General features: G+C 48.8%; 4 protein-coding genes across 4 annotated transcripts; 1 reads left to right on the top strand and 3 right to left on the bottom strand.

Moving 5' to 3' along the window:
- Positions 1-131: 131 nt before the first annotated feature.
- Positions 132-2201, bottom strand: BDW43DRAFT_322933 (Alpha/Beta hydrolase protein; the record flags this gene model as incomplete). The annotated part of the gene is made up of 6 exons (XM_032049645.1): positions 132-697; positions 771-1182; positions 1437-1563; positions 1599-1774; positions 1830-1945; positions 2198-2201. 6 exons carry the CDS (start codon positions 2199-2201, stop codon positions 132-134), a joined length of 1401 nt encoding a protein of 466 aa, XP_031895304.1.
- Positions 2202-2919: 718 nt separating this feature from the next.
- On the top strand, positions 2920-3808 carry BDW43DRAFT_291078 (alpha/beta fold hydrolase). The gene is made up of 2 exons (XM_032043570.1): positions 2920-3682; positions 3765-3808. The coding sequence occupies exon 1, from the start codon at positions 3062-3064 to the stop codon at positions 3629-3631; it is 570 nt and encodes a 189-aa protein (XP_031895303.1). The 5' UTR covers positions 2920-3061; the 3' UTR covers positions 3632-3682; positions 3765-3808.
- Positions 3809-4768: 960 nt separating this feature from the next.
- On the bottom strand, positions 4769-10181 carry BDW43DRAFT_303833 (uncharacterized protein; the record flags this gene model as incomplete). The annotated part of the gene is made up of 7 exons (XM_032045485.1): positions 4769-5255; positions 5353-6370; positions 6419-6582; positions 6632-7013; positions 7079-7136; positions 7193-7357; positions 8124-10181. The coding sequence occupies 7 exons, from the start codon at positions 10179-10181 to the stop codon at positions 4769-4771; spliced, it is 4332 nt and encodes a 1443-aa protein (XP_031895302.1).
- A 1718-nt stretch (positions 10182-11899) lies between these two features.
- BDW43DRAFT_215593 (dDENN domain protein) lies at positions 11900-15853 on the bottom strand. Its single transcript, XM_032039323.1, has 4 exons — positions 14926-15853; positions 12555-14864; positions 12234-12488; positions 11900-12176 (listed from the first exon to the last, which is right to left on the bottom strand). The coding sequence occupies exons 1-4, from the start codon at positions 15560-15562 to the stop codon at positions 12037-12039; spliced, it is 3342 nt and encodes a 1113-aa protein (XP_031895301.1). The 5' UTR covers positions 15563-15853; the 3' UTR covers positions 11900-12036.
- Positions 15854-17681: the final 1828 nt, after the last annotated feature.

The raw sequence follows: 17681 nt of genomic DNA, 5'->3' as shown, positions 1-17681 counted from the left end.
AAATCTTTGAAAGAGAAACCAAACTTCAATTTAATTAATATAAACATAAACACTGCAATAGTCATATCTGCTGCAGTAGTAACCAACCTTCCTTATTACATCCCCCAACAGAAACATATTCAGGATATCTCTCACACACCTTCCCTGTCAAAGTAAAAGGCAGATTGCCAGTAAACACACCGAGCATCGCAAGCTGGATCGCGCATTACCGTAATATTGTTCAACCCTAGACTTAACACCCGACTCTCAGAGCCGTATATCTCGAGTGCCGGCCCGAGTGGAGAAGTCAGCTTGCCTGTTTGAGCGAAGCTGGTAAAGTAGTCTTGTAGGATGTATGCCACCGTCTCGTTCACCACTTGGAAGATGGGGTTCTCGGCTATAGGCTTTTCACCCTTGATGTAGAATGTGTACGGATGGTCCAACCAATGCATGGCGGGAGGGATGGAGAATACGCAGGAATAACTGTTATCCTTGTGTGCGTGATTCAGATCGTATGACTTGCATTGAAAGCAGATGTCGGAAAGGGCAAGCGAGTCTCGCTCGAGCCAACTGCTGTACCCGTGGTTCCTATCTAGAATGGGTGGGTATACGTTGAGAATGACTCCTTTCATACTCTCCGATATGCCGGGGAAATGCCCGTCTACGAGTGAGGAGAGACCACTGTCTTGTAAGCTGGATGGAGGAGTGTACATGAGGGCTTCGTTCATGGTGTGGCCATTCAAGTACCTTCACATTATGATCGAACTCCCCACGTAGCAGCAGCATTTTACCTGGCAGGTCGAGGACAAAGATCCCGTCCACCACGGGTCCATAAGTGAACGTACCATACAGGGAGCTTGACACTTGATAGGCGTTGGCAGCGATGAGTTTTTCGGAAGATATCTGGCGAGCGTCTTCGATACTGCTGACATTGAGTAGTTTGAGATATTGGCGGAATGTTCGCTCCTCTTTGTCTGTGTCGTACTTCGGCTCCCAGGCGGGGCTCTGGAGGATAGCTTGTTGGAAGAGCGAAGGTCCCTGAAGCCCTTTGTATGCGGTGATCTGATGAAGGATGGACCCTGATCCAGCAGAGACGCCCATCACAGTGACCCAGTCAGACTGACCTCCGAACAGATGAATATTCTGGGTTACCCAGATCAAGCCGAGTCGTTGGTCATGGAGCGCGGCGTTGGGGTTCCTTTCCTGGATACTGTGAGACCAGCGAGCCAGCCAAATGCGCCAAGCTAGGTTGGTAGTTAGCGATGATGATCCTGTTTGTGTTATCATTTTGAAGGATGAGAGACTGACCCTGTAGTTTAGGGCCACATAGATGACCCCATCCTCCCCTTCCCGTTGGCTTCGCCGAATGAGACCAGCTGGATTGGCACCACTTTTATCGCCTACCATCCTCCGCCGTAGAAGTATACGATAACTGGGGCCAAATCTTCCTAGGATACTGGAATTTTGCTCTGAGCTCGGTCAAATACTTTCTGTGGAACCACAACATCAAGGAAGAGACAATCCTCCGAGATTCTGGGATCCTCCGGGAGAGCAAACGGGTAGGTAGAGACGTCGAGGGAGGCACTAAACGATGAGTTCGTAAATAGCTCTGCAGGAACAGTGGCATGATATATCTGCTCCATATTGGCGTTGCCTGCGGACAAACCCTCCCCACTGACCCAGTCTGGACTTCAGAGCGATTCAACTTGGGCGGCAACGGGGCTCGAAACCGCAGACCTCCCAGAGGTGGAGCGGCGTATCTGATATTACTGAAATTGTAGAGTTCAGTTGTCTGCTAAGATATCGTTAGTTTTTAACACTTCAGTTATTCGCCGTGAACTCTGACATACATTTAGAGAGAATACCTGATGGAGCTCATAACCTAGATCGACCACCAGTAGGCTGGAGGCTATGGATATGCGCAAATAGGCCGCAAGAAAAAGGGTAAGGGCTGTGAATAAAAAACCTATGACCTTTGTAGCAGATGAAAGGCAGAGGTGTGTGGCCAAAGGTCAACAAACAAAATCTTTAAGGAACAGCATGGGATGAATACATAAGAGTGCATTTTATTAACCAAAAATAAGCTCTTTTATATGTGTTACACAACATTCTTCCATTTTCCTAGGCTTTTATGGAGATAAATAAACTAATTCATCGCCGGGAAATGCCTTAAACTACCTCGGTCTGCTATGCGGACAAGGGCAGTGATTCACCTAACCCATGTTAACCTGTTCTCGATGAGGCACTCTGCCAAATTTAGAACTTTATCCGCCATGCATCTTACTACTGGATAGACAAGCTAGTACAATCTGTAAACCTCAGTGCTTGGCTGGTCTGGTTGTAAACAAACGAGAAGAGCGACTGTTTGGGAAGCCCTTTTAACTGACTGTAGAAACACAGGCTCAGCTCCTCGTGTTACAGAAATCTTCCAGTGAGATCCCATAGCAACCCTCAGAAAAGTCCAAGAACTTGTTTTTAATATGAATGTTGAACAGGGTGACACCTGTAGAGGAATATGAAGTCGTGATGACCCCACGTGATAAATCACTAAGGTTATAAACCTCAATAAATCGAGGTTCAAACAGAGAACATTGAATGCACTGACGTTATTTGCTTGATCAACTTTCTTAAAATCTGATCGGACATAAGATCTTTTAACTCCTTTTAATTTATATCTGAAAGGTAACATCAACCTCAGAAATCCTCTACAATGACATCCAATCCACACGGTTCGATGTTCTCCATCGGAACACACAACCTCTTCCTTTCTACAAGTGGGGTGGCTCGCGCCCTTGGTGAGCCACTCGTTATATTCATCACAGGCTCCGGAGATGTCGCCTCGTCCTACGTCGCAGTCGAGAGACTCGTGGCCACATTTGCACCTGTGGTTCTTTATGATCGTTCCGGCCTAGGACGTAGTCAAGAAAGCCCCAATAAACCAACGGCCACAGCAGCAGCCACTGAGCTGAACAAACTGCTACACAGCGCAGGCCTGGCTCCCCCTTACCTCTTAGCTGCTCACTCCTATGGTGGTCTTGTAGCGCGCGAGTACCTGCACCTATACTCCGATGATGTGGCTGGTATGGTGCTTGCAGATGCATCAACGGAGAGGCATAGTGAGCTAATCAACGATCCGGATCTCAACATTGATGCTGTACTGGGTGACCTCAAATTCAGCCAGGTCACGAGGCTACGCGATAACGCTCGACTTTCTCGAGACGAGTGGAGGGCTCGTGCAGCAGATATTACACGAGGAATACCTACATCACAGGCGGAATCCGCAGCTGTAGCTGAAGTATGTAAGACTCTAGGAAGCAAGGAACAATATCAGCGCCAAGCCTTAGGAGCGAGGCCCCTGAGTGTTATTCGGTGTCGTGGCTCTCAGGACTACCAACGGATTTATGCGAAAGGCGTGGAGGCGGGCAATGGTACTGAGGCACAGCGGACGGCATTCCGCAGGCTACTTGATCGCTGGGATCATTTCGATCAGCAGGCGCAGGAGGAACAGCTCCAGCTGTCCTCCAACAGCCGCCTTACCTATCTCCCCGACTGTGGGCATCATGTTCATCTTCTCCAACCTGAGGTAGTTGCGGACGAGATCCGATGGGTAAGGAACCAGATATTAGATAAAACGTCTGCCCAAAGGCTTTAGCACAGTTTCACTTATAAACCGCTCTCTAGATATATAATATAACAATGCTTTCTTTACTTACCCCTCTCGTGTTTATCTTCATCAGCATGCTACTATAATAAACAATAATTCCATGATATGGGGTGATGCTTACGGAATAAAGTCGATGACCTTGCCACCATTCTCGCAGGGGGGCACTTTAGCCCTCCTTGAGCGGGCTTTTTGAACGCTACGCCGAACTAGACAGAAGATGTTTTAAGGTAGAAAATCCCCTAAAAACTGATAGTACATCCCCTACGACGCAGCAAAGACGCCCAACGCTTACGAGGTTAAAACAAAACGGGGGTACTGTTCTCATTCATTGATTCGGTCCCTGTTCCCGTTCTTCTAGTCCGGCACTCTTGTTAGGGGACGGTATATAGTTGCATATGGATATAATCAAGTATAGTAATTCACCGAAAGCCCTCCTATATCAAACCTAATCAAACAAGGGAAAACAAACTTGTCAATTCGCTGACATAGGATTAGGGCACTATCCCCGCAACGATGTCGCCCTTCGGCACTCATTATTCTGAGCGAGAGAGGGAGAGAAACTTACAGTATAAATGAAAGAGTCGAATCGGTTCATCTAGAAGTGTACCTAGTCTTCTGATTCTACTATTATTCCTCTCAAAACAGCACGCATCGATGCAATTCGGCTCTCTGAGTGGCTACATAAATATACATACGTACCCAAGTGTATGTACGTTATATGTACCAACGACACCCAACAGTAATGCGACACAATGGTGAAATCGGACGAATGGAACAAGGAGCAATGTATCATCGATTAGGAGCACTTCGGTACGCGGGTCCGCTAGGTAGGGCTAGGGGAATCCCAAACAGGAATCTTCTCTGGGAAATCCTACGATTGGTTAAATTTATGGCATGATTGGATTAATTCGATAGTGCTTGTGGAGTATCTACTATTTATTAGTATTTACTCCGCGCTTCGGTAAAGGTCCTAACGTCGATGAGGATGAGGGAGAAGGGGAGCCTTTCATCTAATAGTTAGTATATACTGCACAAGGAGACACAATAATTAGCAGAGTCATATATCCCGTCGTCATTCATGTATTCATATATTATATATCGTACTGCACAAGAGGGTATCATAAATTAAGCATCAACGACTTCATTCGGGCATCCCTCCGCGGGCGCCTCTAAGCTCTCCCCTAGGAAGAAGTCCAACTCGCTGGGTCCCCCTTGCGAGTGTTCGTTTTCCGCCAGCTGTTCTAATAGGCTCAGGAATGGGTCCTTCTCGGAGGAGCCGGGATCGCCCGCCCCCGCTCCCGCCCCCGAAGTGCTGCCCTGTGACTGGGTGTCCGGTGTCAGAGCCGCTCCTGGAACGGACGCTTCAAATGGAAAGGTGGCGTACTGCGGCTGTGGCGGTGGTGTTGGCGCGGTGAATGGCTCGGAGAGGAATGCGGCTGGAGAGGAGTTTACAGCTGAGGGAGAAAATCCGAGACTGCTGTCCGTCAGGTTCAAGTCGGCGTCAAGCCATGGTGAAGGTGATGCATGAGGTGGGTTAAAGCTAATAGAATTGCTTTGGCCGGGCCGAGACGGGAGAGTTGGAGTAGCTGGTGGTATCGCCGGATAAATCGTTCTATTACCGTCATGTGTATCCGGGCGGTCAAAGTGGGCGCTGATGGTTCCTTGTTAGGCTGAGACAAATCATACTGAATACTATAAAGGAAACTCACAGTTCATCCATATCCACTAATCTTACATGGGCCCCTTCGACGGCTAAACCAGGATACCGATCCAGAAAGTCCTCCAAATGAAAGACTGGCGCAAACCGCACCGGACGCGCAGCTAGGGTTCGCACGAGCTCTGCGTGACATGCCGAAATACTTTGCAGCATTTCACGCTGATGCTGGACTCCTGAGCACGAGTGGCGCAGCCATAACAGCTGGTTCATCTCACGTGTTAGGAAGTCAGCGCTCGACGCGAATACTTCGCCTTCGCGACCATTGTAATGCACGCCGTGGGTGTGGACCGTGCCGGCGGTACATACACAGTAGGCAATTAAATCAGGCCATTCAATGCGGGGGGCATGGCGCGCTAGCTCAACCAGCTCAGCAATGGCATTGGCATGCGAGAAACAGAGAGTGGTAGCCTCGATCTGCCATGACTGATGTTGGCCCGTCCCCCGGAGCTCAGCAAGATCAATGGGAAGAAACGGTCGATAGAGCAAACAGTGAACAAGATGGTATATCAACTTGCTGAGAAGCAGGAGCGTGCTCTCTGGATGACCAAACAGGGCCTCAATAGAAGCGAACAAGTCCTGTGTGCCTGCCGCCCAGATGTCAAGTTCCTGACGAATCTTGGACAGATTGGAAAGTGCATGCCAAGGAAAGTGCGAGTCACCTTTGACACCACCGGCAGCCAAGTAGCGGTGGGTAACGCCTAGAATACGAGTAATATCAACTAGAAGAGCAGGAGCACCTGGGCCCTTGCGACGGTCCGATGTGAACTGGACGTTAGGACCGACCGGGTTGAACCATTCGCCGGTGTCGGATCCAACCGAAGGTAAACGTAAAACGATGGAGTGGTCAGCGAGTAGACAGGGCCGCCTGGAACCACAGGTGAGAAATCGATCCATGGTATAAGCCGTCCAAAATAGACGGCGTCTCATCTCACGTTCTGCACTACGGGCAGGGCTTTGGGAGGGTAGCTCGCTATATAGGTTTAAAGCAAGGACCATAGCAACAGCGTTGCCTGGTTGCGTCAGTTATGGACCTGGTATACTAGAGTTGGACCGCTTACTCAACGTCATGTAGGCCTTCCTACCATACCCATAGGCGAAAAAGGTCTGTGATAATAACAAGAGAGTTTGCAGTCCTTCAATGGAAGGATCGTCTATGTCCACCAAGCGCCGGGCCTGTTGAGCGTAGTCCAGACCTTGGGCCGAAGGATTTAGAACGGTATATCTAAGGAAGGTTAAAAAGTAATCGGAAGAAAAGACAAAATGGAAAGGACCTTATTGTAAGGGCATGAATGGCCATGGCTAAACAAACGGCTAGCTGCCCTCGCTGATGTCGCTGGCGGGTTACAGGCTCGTCCAAGATAAAATAGGGCCTGCCATGGAGTCGTGCAAAATAAACATCCAGCATTGAGTCAGGTAGCCTATGGCTGTGTGAAGACTGCTGGGGCGCGGGAGGTGGGCGGAATGCATGGGATGAAGGCGGGGGGTGAAAGTTCACCTGCGCCAAAAGTTGTTCCATCGGCTTTGTCGGAGAGGCAGAGGAGGTGGGCGACAGGGGATGGTTGTCATCCTGGAGACGTTTTTCTAGGCCGTCGACGCGCTTGAGAAGGGCCTCCAAGACATCAGTTTTAGGGCCACGCTTTTTTGGTACAGCATCTATAGACATCTGTCAGTGGATCCGGTATTCACCAAGGCATCCGATCTATGTGTACCATATATACAAGGGCACTGGAACACCTTGCAAGCCTCACAGCTCGGGCGCAGCCGGTTGCATTTGATCTGTAAATCTGTTAAAATCTACTGCTAGGGAGAGAGCTAGACAAAAGTTTGCCTACCTTCCTCTTCCGGCATGATTTGCAGTTCATCGACTCTCGCGGTTCGGCAATGACTCGGCGGGGGGTAAGCCGGTCGATGCTGACCTGAGGTCGGGACATGGCCACATTACATGACATATGCTTGCCTATGTGGTGAGACCTGTGAGGTTGAAGAGGAGAAAGGATCTAGAGAGAAAGGAGTAAAAATAAACTTGACAAGCATTGAGAAGAAAAGGGAAGAAGGGAAAGAAGAGGAGGTTAAAGACGGAATTGTCCCCAGATTTAAACGCAGTGGAAAAACGTGGAGAACACGGTGGGGACTACGCTTGATGGGGGTTAGCGTGACGGAGATACAGCCGATGCGGGGATGGTCGATTACCGGGTTTCAAATTTTACCACTATATAGAATACAATGTATTTCAATTTAAACCAAACCTACACACGAAGCCTTAAAGCTGAAGGATGACGGTGATCTGCAAAGATTCGGTTAAATACTCTTTTATCCTGGACGGGATTTTCCCCTGTCCATCACGGACTACCATCCGGTCCGCAATAACATGATATGCATCCTGGACTCTTCACATTCATTTCCCCTCCCCTTCAGAACATATGTATATTAGACTACCCTGACAAGCGTTTTTTTGTCACACCATACCAGCTTCTAGTCCTAATATAGTATCATTAGAGAGATTCCCATACGAAAGGATACGTCTCAATCAACAACCCCGCCCGAGGCCCCAATTTAATTAATTTCCCACCCCCGAGTCCTGAGTCGTTTATGTTCTGCAAGAGACTGCCAAACTAGCCATAATCTCTCCCTAGATTGGGACGTGTATATTCATTGTTCTATTTTGTTTTGTTTTGTTTTTGGTCCTCCTCGAAACTTTGTTTGATTCATATCTATCAGTATCCCATAGTTGTATATATACGCATATACATCAATTCAAAATACCCTGCCCGACGCCATTCGCACAAAATCAAATGGTACATTCTGCCCCACAAGCAGCCTTAGCGTCTCAACCGTGGTCCATGCATTCACATCTTCTATCCCATATGCTGTCCATCCCGCCCGCACAGCGACTCCTACAGGATCTCCCGTGCGTTCACCTCGGGTCAAGTCGAGGTACACTTTCCCTCGTGTAGATGGTGGTGAGGCCCGGCCACTGGTTCGGTAGTGTCGCAGCAACGGCTGTACTAGTAATGACTTCTCTGGTGGGAGCGCTGACACGATGACAAATGGTTGCTCGACCAGTTTCACAGACTGGATCGACGTGAATGGCTCTAATCCATCGGCCAGCGGCCCGCTCGCCCGGAACCCCACCGTGTAGATCGCGCCAACACCTAAGCTGCGCAGTGCGAAAATAGCCGCCGATGCTTCGCTCTCACTACCGGCGAGGATGATTGCCGCTCGACCGCTATATGCTGATGGTACATAGTCTCGTGTCAGTGTTGCCCGGATTCCCTTCCACGTCGCATTCTCCCCGACTAATTGGGGCTTGGGTGCCGCGCTTTCCGCTGCTACGATCGTATCAACTAATCCAATTGCATGTGCCGCCTCACTGGCTGCGAGAATACATGTGGCGTTGCTCGAGATCGGTGGATGTACTGAAGCTCCACCAAAGGAGGGCTGGGTGATCACACGCTCAATAGAGCCCGTGGGCCCACGATCAATTGATGTCAGCGTATGCGGCAGGCTAAGTTCGTTAAAGCATTTCTCCATGAACATTGACTGTGGTGTTGCGCGAAATGATCCAATAGCATATAAATCCCGCTTGGGCAAGTGGCCCATAATATGGAGAGCCTCATTTATCTCCGCCGCGGTTAGTTGTCCCGGTGCTGCGATCATTGGTAACAGTGGGTGCGTAATGGGTGAGAATACAGTATTGAGGGCTCGTGAAAGCTGACCCATCTGGCCCATGTTAACCGCCGATAGGAGCGGATACGATCCGTGGGCTCTCTTGATCGTCGATCGAAAGTACTCGAGTTCGTAGTTGGCCTCGATCGTATTGACCATAGCAATCATTTTCACAATATCCGCGTACTTGGCGCTTTCCGCAAAGATCCGCGGTGCATCAGGCGAGGTCCACTTCCAAGTCCCTGAGAAATCATGAAATGCTGACATGATGATGCTGTTACCCTTGGCTTCCGCTAGTCGTCTTCGAATATCCTCCGGCAGCCACAACTCGACATCTATATACTCGACACCCCACTGAATCGCCCGGCGAAGGTACTTATAAAAGAGTCCTGGGTCGTTCATGGGGAACTTACCATTCTCCTTAGTGCACCTGGTGGTGAAGATGATTGGTAGCTCGGTATGCTGCCGAAGCAGCATCAGTTGCTGCCCGACGTATCGCAGGCTGGGAACTGGGCCCGAGACGCTCAGAGGCGAGGGATCGACCAGAAGATCTACACGGATCTCGACTGCATCAGAGCCTACCGACAAGATGTCGAGGTTGGGCAGAGCCGCATGGACATCCGGAAAGGTTGTGGAAATAAAATTAGTGCGGTTCTTGGTCTTCAAGTCTTCGTGTGGTCTGGTTTGACCCAAGATCAGAGACAAAAACCGAGTCAAATCGCGCCGAAAGTAAGGACTCCGAAGAGAATACAGAAACTCATAATCGCAGCGATCAGTGAGCGATTCGTCCGGAAACGACCCATCATCAACGCAGTGCGTGTTGACCAAGATGCCGGTGGGTTTCTCGCACCCATTTAGGCTGCGACCCAGTTCGTCAGCTAATATACCAATGACGACAGCAGTGCTACCCCGCCCGAGCGTTGACAGCGACGGTTCCGTCGTCCATGGCTTTCCCAGAATCTCGGCAACAACCTGGACGATAGTCTCCTGGTTGGGGCCATATACGATGACGACGGCGCGAGAGGGCTCCAGAGGGAGGTCTTGGACAGAAGAAGTAATAACAAGGGGGGAAGGTCCTTTGAGTGAGGTAATAGGGGGAGAAGCTTCAGGGAGGAGTGTCATAGCCACGGGCTTATAAAGGGCTGTCTGCATCATTTCATTGCATGGGCAGTACTCTGCGCTCTCATACTGTATCCGAAAGATGCCGAAGCTCAATCAGAAATAAAAGAAAAGAAAGCAGAGTTAAAAAAATTAAATCCCACCAACAGCGCCCAATCTTGATACTTCGATCAGAACAATAACGGAGACAGGCAATATGGCACCCAAGATCAATGATTATCTTCACGAAAAAAGCAATGACTTGCCCACGTAGTCGAGTAATATTCCAACTGCTTCCCCAAGATATAGAAGGGAGAGTGGACTTTATCAGGGCCGATGGGGATGGAGGGTTGATTGGAGATAAGCGACTTAGTGTGCAATTACCCAAGACGTTCAAGGTAAAGGGCTGACACTGGATCGAATCACAACTCGCCCAATAAGTAAGAGCAAATGGCAGCCTTAAACCAGTGCGTTATAAGTAAGACCAGAATCACATCTGTCAAAATACAATGTGGACAGAGTGAGGAAGGCGATAGAATAGGACCAGGGTTTGTTCAGTTGAATGAAGTTAACTTGCTTCTCTTCCGACGGCTAAATTTCCCCGGAATTTCAGCGCCGCACTACGGGGAGCGGAGTCGATTTCTCCGCCAATCAATAACCTATATACCTGGAACCTTAGGCATCCTTCATAATACCAGTAGTATAACAAAATCCCAGAAGTAGGCTTCATTCATTCTCGTGTCTCTGGAAAGAAAAAGACAAAAAGGAAAAAATCTTTTATTGTGGATGGGACGATCATCTGGAAACTAAAAAGCACAATATTCTTTTATCAACATTATCCAATCCAAGAAATTAGATCATTCTTTCCAACCTCACGACTTCATTTTTATTGTTTATTGGACAGGGGTCGCCAAAGACACAGGCCATCCACAACTCAAAGAGCTATGATACGAGGAAAAAGCCTCGCATGGTGATGTCTCTACCGTCTTTCGTTGGCTCGTGGATACCCACCAACACCCCCTGACCTATGTACATTCTGCGGCGGTATCATGCATAGCAAAACTAGGGCCTATTTGTCCGTTAGCCACCTGAGGACTATATACTACTAATCGATTTGCCAAATCCTAGCAGATTGCTACACATCTGACTCATATCACTTATGCGTCTCCCTCGGCACAAGGTCTGGGAAGTCTCAGAAGCAGGCCATGATTAATTTAGTGAAATATGCAACAAACAGGGCACGAACCACCAATATGTCAAACGAAGTTGAAGAAATGGACCAATAGTATCAACCAATAGAAAGGGGTATTGAAAAATAGCACAAGAAGTAACAAAATAAGACAAATTGTAACAGGCGAAAAAGAGCGATCACTTGTGCAGATCCTCCAAAGATTGCGAAAATTAAAAAGCCGGGATCAGTCCAAACGGTGTATGTGCACAGATGCGTACACCCTTGGAATGTATGCTATGTATGTACCTCCACGACTCAAAACCGGAGTCAGTGGTATGCCATGAACGTGATCATTACGGAGATATGGTTACCCGTAGAATATCCTGTATGTCCGATGCATCCCTTTACTCCGTCTCCGAGATGCAAATGCAAAGATGCCGTGAAAACATCAAACTTTGTAGTAAATAAATCGTAGCACCTAGCACCCGGCGGGCCGTGATGTAGCACGTGAGCCAGGGCTGTACACGCCACCAGTGCTCAGGAAGGAAGCTTTGAATTCTCAAGTTGCAAAGCATTTGCAAGCATAACTTCCACCAATTCCCGCAGCACATATCCGCATGACGCCCGTATCTGCAATGCGCTAGAAACGCGACCCGCGGGTACGTGGCATGCGTGCAACACGGGATGCGCCCTATCCAATAGCAATGAGAGATATGCACTCCACCAGGTCATGTTTCATCTTTATGGGGGTGAAATGGCCAGCCCGTTCATGAGCTTGGGCAACGGCTTTCTACGAGCGTTGTTTGCCGTCTTTGATACCCGAGGAGCTCCGTGGATCATGCGAGGCTCTTTCATCAGACTGTTATCAAGCTTTGCCGGTGCTATAGAGTAGGCGTCAGTGTGAACAAAGATGGAGAATTTCCAGAAATACCACTGACCTCTGGTGACCACACGGGTATAATCCCCAGATAGACCTGGTTGGCCCCTGCTGCCTGGACTGAATGAACTAGCGCTGGCAGTTACCCAGAGGTGATTTGATGTATCTGAAAGGAAATCCGTCTGCATGCGGCTGGAGAAGAAAGATGTTCGTCCACGATTGCGCTTAGATAAAACAATCTCATCAAAAAGTGCCATTCTTGGGTCCTTGGACTTCGGATTAATTCTCTCTCTTTCACTGATAAATTCATTAAAGCCTGGTGGGATGTTAGCGACCGCATTGCATCTAAAAAGCAGAAATCAATATTATAAGGGTGGCGTACCCTGTGTTTGCTGCAAGACAGCGACATATTCAGCATGCTCGCCCGGCAAGCTCTTGAGGAACGCCTCCATGTTGAAACTATAGGTTAGCCCCGCTTTCTTCTTATCACCGGAAGCAGGCTGTAGGAACTTCTTGTAGGTATAGAGCAAGCTGGCAAAACATCTAACAAATGCGGCACGAATCTGTTCTGGATGGAACGCAGCAGGGCACACTAGACAGATCTGTAGGGCGCAGCGATTGTGTACAAGGGTCTTGCAAGCATTGCACTTGTACATGGCCTCATCCGCCCTTTCGTCACAAATTGCACAGACGGATTTGTCGTCACATGGCAACACCTGCAAGCAATGCCCCTCCACCCAGCAGGTTCCCTCAGAGTTGTGAATTGGTTGCGACGAAGGCTGAGGGACAATTGTGGACGCAGCAACCGTCGACTGGGCATAGACAGAGGGTGCATAAGTCGATCCAGAGTTATAATCCGTGTTCAAGGTCGTCACAGATAAATTCGAAGTATGTCCCAAGAAAGGGGCACTTGGTCGTCTCGGGACGCCTCCTCTTAACTCCATACCGAACGATGAACTTCTTCGGGACGCAGCGTCGAAATGACCAGAGCGCTTCTCGCGTAAAGATGCCTGAAGAGCCATACCCGAATCAGTTCGCGATGAAACTGGGAAATGACCTGAAGTGGGTGAAGTGTCCCTAGGTGAGGGAGGCGATCCAGTCTTGGATGATCCAGTGCCCGGCCGGTCAGAACTCTTAGACGAGTATCCCCTGGAAGGAACCTGCTCATACCGAGCATGCAAATAAGCGTTGAATACTAGAGGTGGATACGTTCCCGACATTGAGGCCTGACCAAATGCACTCGAATTAAGACTGACATATTTGGCTAACTGGGTCGACTGTGCTTTGGAATGGAAAATGGAGGAATTCTCTGACATGAATGCATCGAACGGGAATGCCTCAACTGCATATGCTGGTGGACCGGTTGGAACTCCGCATCGACTGTGATGGGGTGCCGCTAGTTGAAGTAACGAATGTAGCTTCCTCCGCTGGTGGCGCGGTAGAGGGGTTGGCCGGACTGTGCTCTCGATGAGGTCTGAGTCGAGATCCACCAAGACAAAGTCATCGGACGGCAACTCAACCTTCTCATATCTCCGCTCAATGCCCACAATATAAGGGCAAGGAGCTTCGAGAGCCTGGATCAAACGTGCAGGCAAGACAGGAATAAGCACCCCTGCCCATGTGAGTGGGAACAATAGATCCACTATGGCTCTAGTAGCCAGATAAAGCATCGAAGTATGGGACGACAGGAATATTATACGCGACTCAGTCAGTGCATATTCGAAAAGTATGATAATATTCGGCAATGACAAAGTTCGAAACAACGCATAGATATCTGTGTTTCGGGAGCCCGGCAGTTCGTTGGTAGCCTCTTTTCGCGCGAATAGGCGCAATTCCCGGACCGAAAGCTCTACTTGGGTTTTTGAAGAATTAGGGCTAAATGCCTCGGTGCATAGGTTCATCACGTATCGTTCCAGGGGCTGCCACATGCCCATCCGTGGAGAGCTTGGGGGAATCCGCTGAATACTCCCATCGGTCATTGGGACAATTACTGCTTTCAACCATTCTTTCCAAAAACTGGTCATACTCTCTTCCCGCCCAAGGATACCGTACGCGCGGGGGATCCAGAATCCCGTATCGCCGTCAGTCAACCCTTCAATTTTCGAGGCCGCGCCGTGGCGGACTGGACGTAAAAGATCGGTCATTAGGCCAATCTTTTCTTCAACCGCACTGATTTCGTCCTCCAATTGCTCTCTCTGCTCAGATCCGGAAGGCACTGTGGGCAATTGAGCCAAAAGTCTAGACAATTTGGCGCGTTCACTTGCTAGCCTTTCACCGAGACTCGCCGCTAGCTCTCGCTCTTCGTCCGTCATGTTGTCTTTTCGCCACTCCTCGCAGCGCTTCTCTAACTCCTCTGCGGCTCGCGGGTTTAGTGGAATCCAGATGATGACACAAATGGCGTGTAGTCGCGAACCATTGTCAGTTGTCATGACAAATCCGTGCCAGGTAGAGCGCGGTCTCTGGTCTGAAGAAACAATATTGATATCATTTGGAAAGGCAAACATGGGCACATAGTCCGGAAAATTGCCTCGCTGCTTGAGCTCGTCGGACATCCCTTTGGTTGGGTACCGGTCAAGGAGGACGGGCTCGAAACGGCGCTTGAGCGGGTGCATGGTAGGAGAGGTCTCCAGAGGTTGTGGTACCGGAATAACTGAATTATAGTTGCTAAGGCGCCGCGAGGTCCGGATGGAAGCTGGCAGAAAATGTGGTTAGCAGATTCGGAACTCTCATCCGTTGTAATGTCGCAAACTCACCTTGACGAGCAATTGACGGCTGCCGTTTCATACTATTCATATCTCTGAATGCCATGTGACGCCGTACACTACCAATGCCTGATCGAAGCAAACTGGATGGTTGGGAAGGGGTCTCCTCGGAGACGATCTTTTGTGTACGGAGCCTAGATCTTGGGCGCGATGTGGGAGTTATCGCACCGGCACTCAGGCTCAAATCCGAAAGAAACGACTCTCGCTCAGACGCAAACTTGAACAAAGCTTGATCGAAGTCGAAATCTTCTAGGAATGACGAGCCTCTGGGCGATTGGTTACCCTTAATGGTCAGACTGCTCCGGTTGCTGTTGGTCCCATTTCCAGACTCACTGGAGTCTCCCGATCGCATTGAAAACCGCTGGAAGGAATTGCGGCCACCTGCCATCGAATTAGGTCGAGAGAGTCCGTCCAGACGAGGGTCATGGGCTTCCTCCGCGTCTGCATCTTCCTCAATGGTGTCCGCGAGAGCGGGGCCCGGGGAGGTGGCACTGTTTGCTCTGTATTCATCGCCCAGTCTCTGGAAAGTTTCTAGTATTTCCGTGCCATCTACACCAGCGATCCAGAAGTAGTCTGCAAGCGGGGTGGTCGACACCTCGGGGGTGGAGGAGGATGAGGAGAAGGGCATTTCGTTGAATCGTCGCTAGCCGATCGCGGGGGTTGTAATCATCAATCGTCTCAATTCGTGGACTTCGTTACAACATGGAGCGAATCCAACCCTTGACGCTACAAGTTCCCCACCAGCATCAACAGGGAGGGGTAGGGGTGCGAAATTCAGCGATCAGAAGCTTCGGAATAGATAGATTGGTGACGAGAGTAGGAACGAGAACACATAAAGTCTAGAATCGCGACGATGTCGCAAGGTTGGAAAAAATGGTTAACGAGAGAATTCCCAGGCGACAGAGATTGAAGCGAGAAGGGAGCAGAAACGAAGCTTTTGTGTTGTTGCGTAGGAAACTTTGTCTGGGGGTTGGATTTAGTGCCACTTGCATTCACAAGAAAAAGGAGTAAATGGTGGACGGGATTGGATGAGGGGGAAACAAGAAAAGAAAACGGAATTGGATATGACAGTGGAATAGGATATAGAGGAAGGCTCTCTTTTTTTCTGGTTTTTTAGACCTTGACTCCTCTTTTTTTCTTTTTCCGCTTTTTTATTTTTTCTTTTTCAGAAAAAAGAACATCCCATGCAGAGACAGATGGTTGCGTAGACAATGCCCGTAGTGGTCAAGCAGTCAAATAGTAGAATGGAAGGGGGGCGGAAAGAGAAACAGCGGCCGAAAGTAGAGCGAATGTCCGTCTCTCTCACACTCTCCGCACACGCACAACCGATAAACTGTCAGTGCACAACTTGCCTTTATCTTGTCTCTCTGCCTTTTTCCCTCAACAACTATTACCATTACTATTACTACCTAAGAAATTTAGGGCCAACTGCCAATAGCTGTAGGTACCCACTTACTTGCTGATGGTTGTTATTCAGGGTAAACAGGGCAAAAAATTTTTAAACAAAAATAAAAAAAATTATAAAAAGAAAATAAGGGAAAGAAACAAATAAATTAGGCTCAATAAAGTAAAATTAAATATGAAAATAGGAAATGGTTGGGAAGGATTCTGTTTAATTTGGTTTATTTCAATGTTCTACAATGAAATTGATTCAGTTATTACATACACATTCCCAGCAACTTTCTCCAGGAAAGACAACTTCAGAGAAAAGGAAAGGCGAAAAGGAAAAGGAGAGAAAAAGGAAAAGGAGAAAGGGAAAAAAAAAAAGGCCCAGGCAAGGGAAACAATAAACGTGCAGGTACATCTGTCTGCTTAAGCCACTCAAGAAGGATTTCGAACCCCATTTGATGCAGGAGATACAGCCATCAATCTCCAATGAGGTTCAAACTACTGCAAGTGTACCTCCAGATGTCTAAACTTTGATACATCCCCATCCAACCACCAACCATCCCACTTATATCCACACACATAACACACCGCCAGCCCTGACTTTTGTATTCCTTCTACTTCTCCCTCTCTCTCCCCTAAGATATACTGACCAAAAAAAATAATGCGGAAAATTACCACCCGACGTCAGGGATTATTACCCTGATCAATTGGAAAAAAATCCAGGAGACGGGAGAAAGATCAAAATCCATGGGACAGGTGGAGCCCAGACGTGCACAATTGCTTGGCCTGCCATGGTTCGATTTCCCATTTGTCTCTGTGGTTAGGTTACTGCGAAAGAACTACCGTTCAAGAGCACCATGGGAACACAACATTACGACTCCCTTGCTGTGCATCCTGACCCTGTACTACCCGTCCCTCCGAAAACTCTGAAAGGATCGCGGAACTGGTCCCGAGTCCACAAACTGCATATACATATATATGTGTGTGTGTGTGTGTGACCTCAATCAACTAGTCTACCCGTCTCACTGGAAGTTTGAAAATACAATTAATTCCAATGCTAAGATGGAGAGGGTGTTTGTTTCTGGATCGCACTTCATTCATCGGAACTATACTCCAGGTGTAAGGTGGTATTTCCACCTCCCGAGACTTCTCTTTACACTAACTGCGTAGTCTCTTCCTGAGCGGGGGCCGTTACTATAAACAAGTCCGTCCGCCTTAGCCTACCGAGACCGAGAATTTGGCATAGCGGAGACTCCGTGGTCTGGAGATTGGCTTGCCTTTCCGCGTGATTGGCCGTGGTCCTCTTGAGCAGGAGTCATTCATGGAACCAAATGGTAAACAGGCACTGGGGACTCCAT

The sequence above is a fragment of the Aspergillus alliaceus genome, assembly GCF_009176365.1.
Source record: "Aspergillus alliaceus strain CBS 536.65 unplaced genomic scaffold BDW43scaffold_64, whole genome shotgun sequence".
NCBI lineage: Eukaryota > Fungi > Ascomycota > Eurotiomycetes > Eurotiales > Aspergillaceae > Aspergillus > Aspergillus alliaceus.
This window is presented reverse-complemented; position numbering and strand designations above follow the sequence as displayed.

What these genes read in the sequence shown, in the direction of transcription:
- BDW43DRAFT_215593 (XM_032039323.1), bottom strand. Translation starts at nt 15,562, where the DNA reads ATGCCCTTCTCCTCATCCTCCTCCACCCCCGAGGTGTCGACCACCCCG. An exon ending in GCCGTCAATTGCTCGTCAAG is followed by an intron (nt 14,865 to 14,925) that starts GTGAGTTTGCGA and finishes ATTTTCTGCCAG; the next exon opens with CTTCCATCCGGACCTCGCGG. An exon ending in TGTCTTGCAGCAAACACAGG is followed by an intron (nt 12,489 to 12,554) that starts GTACGCCACCCT and finishes ACATCCCACCAG; the next exon opens with GCTTTAATGAATTTATCAGT.
- BDW43DRAFT_291078 (XM_032043570.1), top strand. Translation starts at nt 3,062, where the DNA reads ATGGTGCTTGCAGATGCATCAACGGAGAGGCATAGTGAGCTAATCAAC.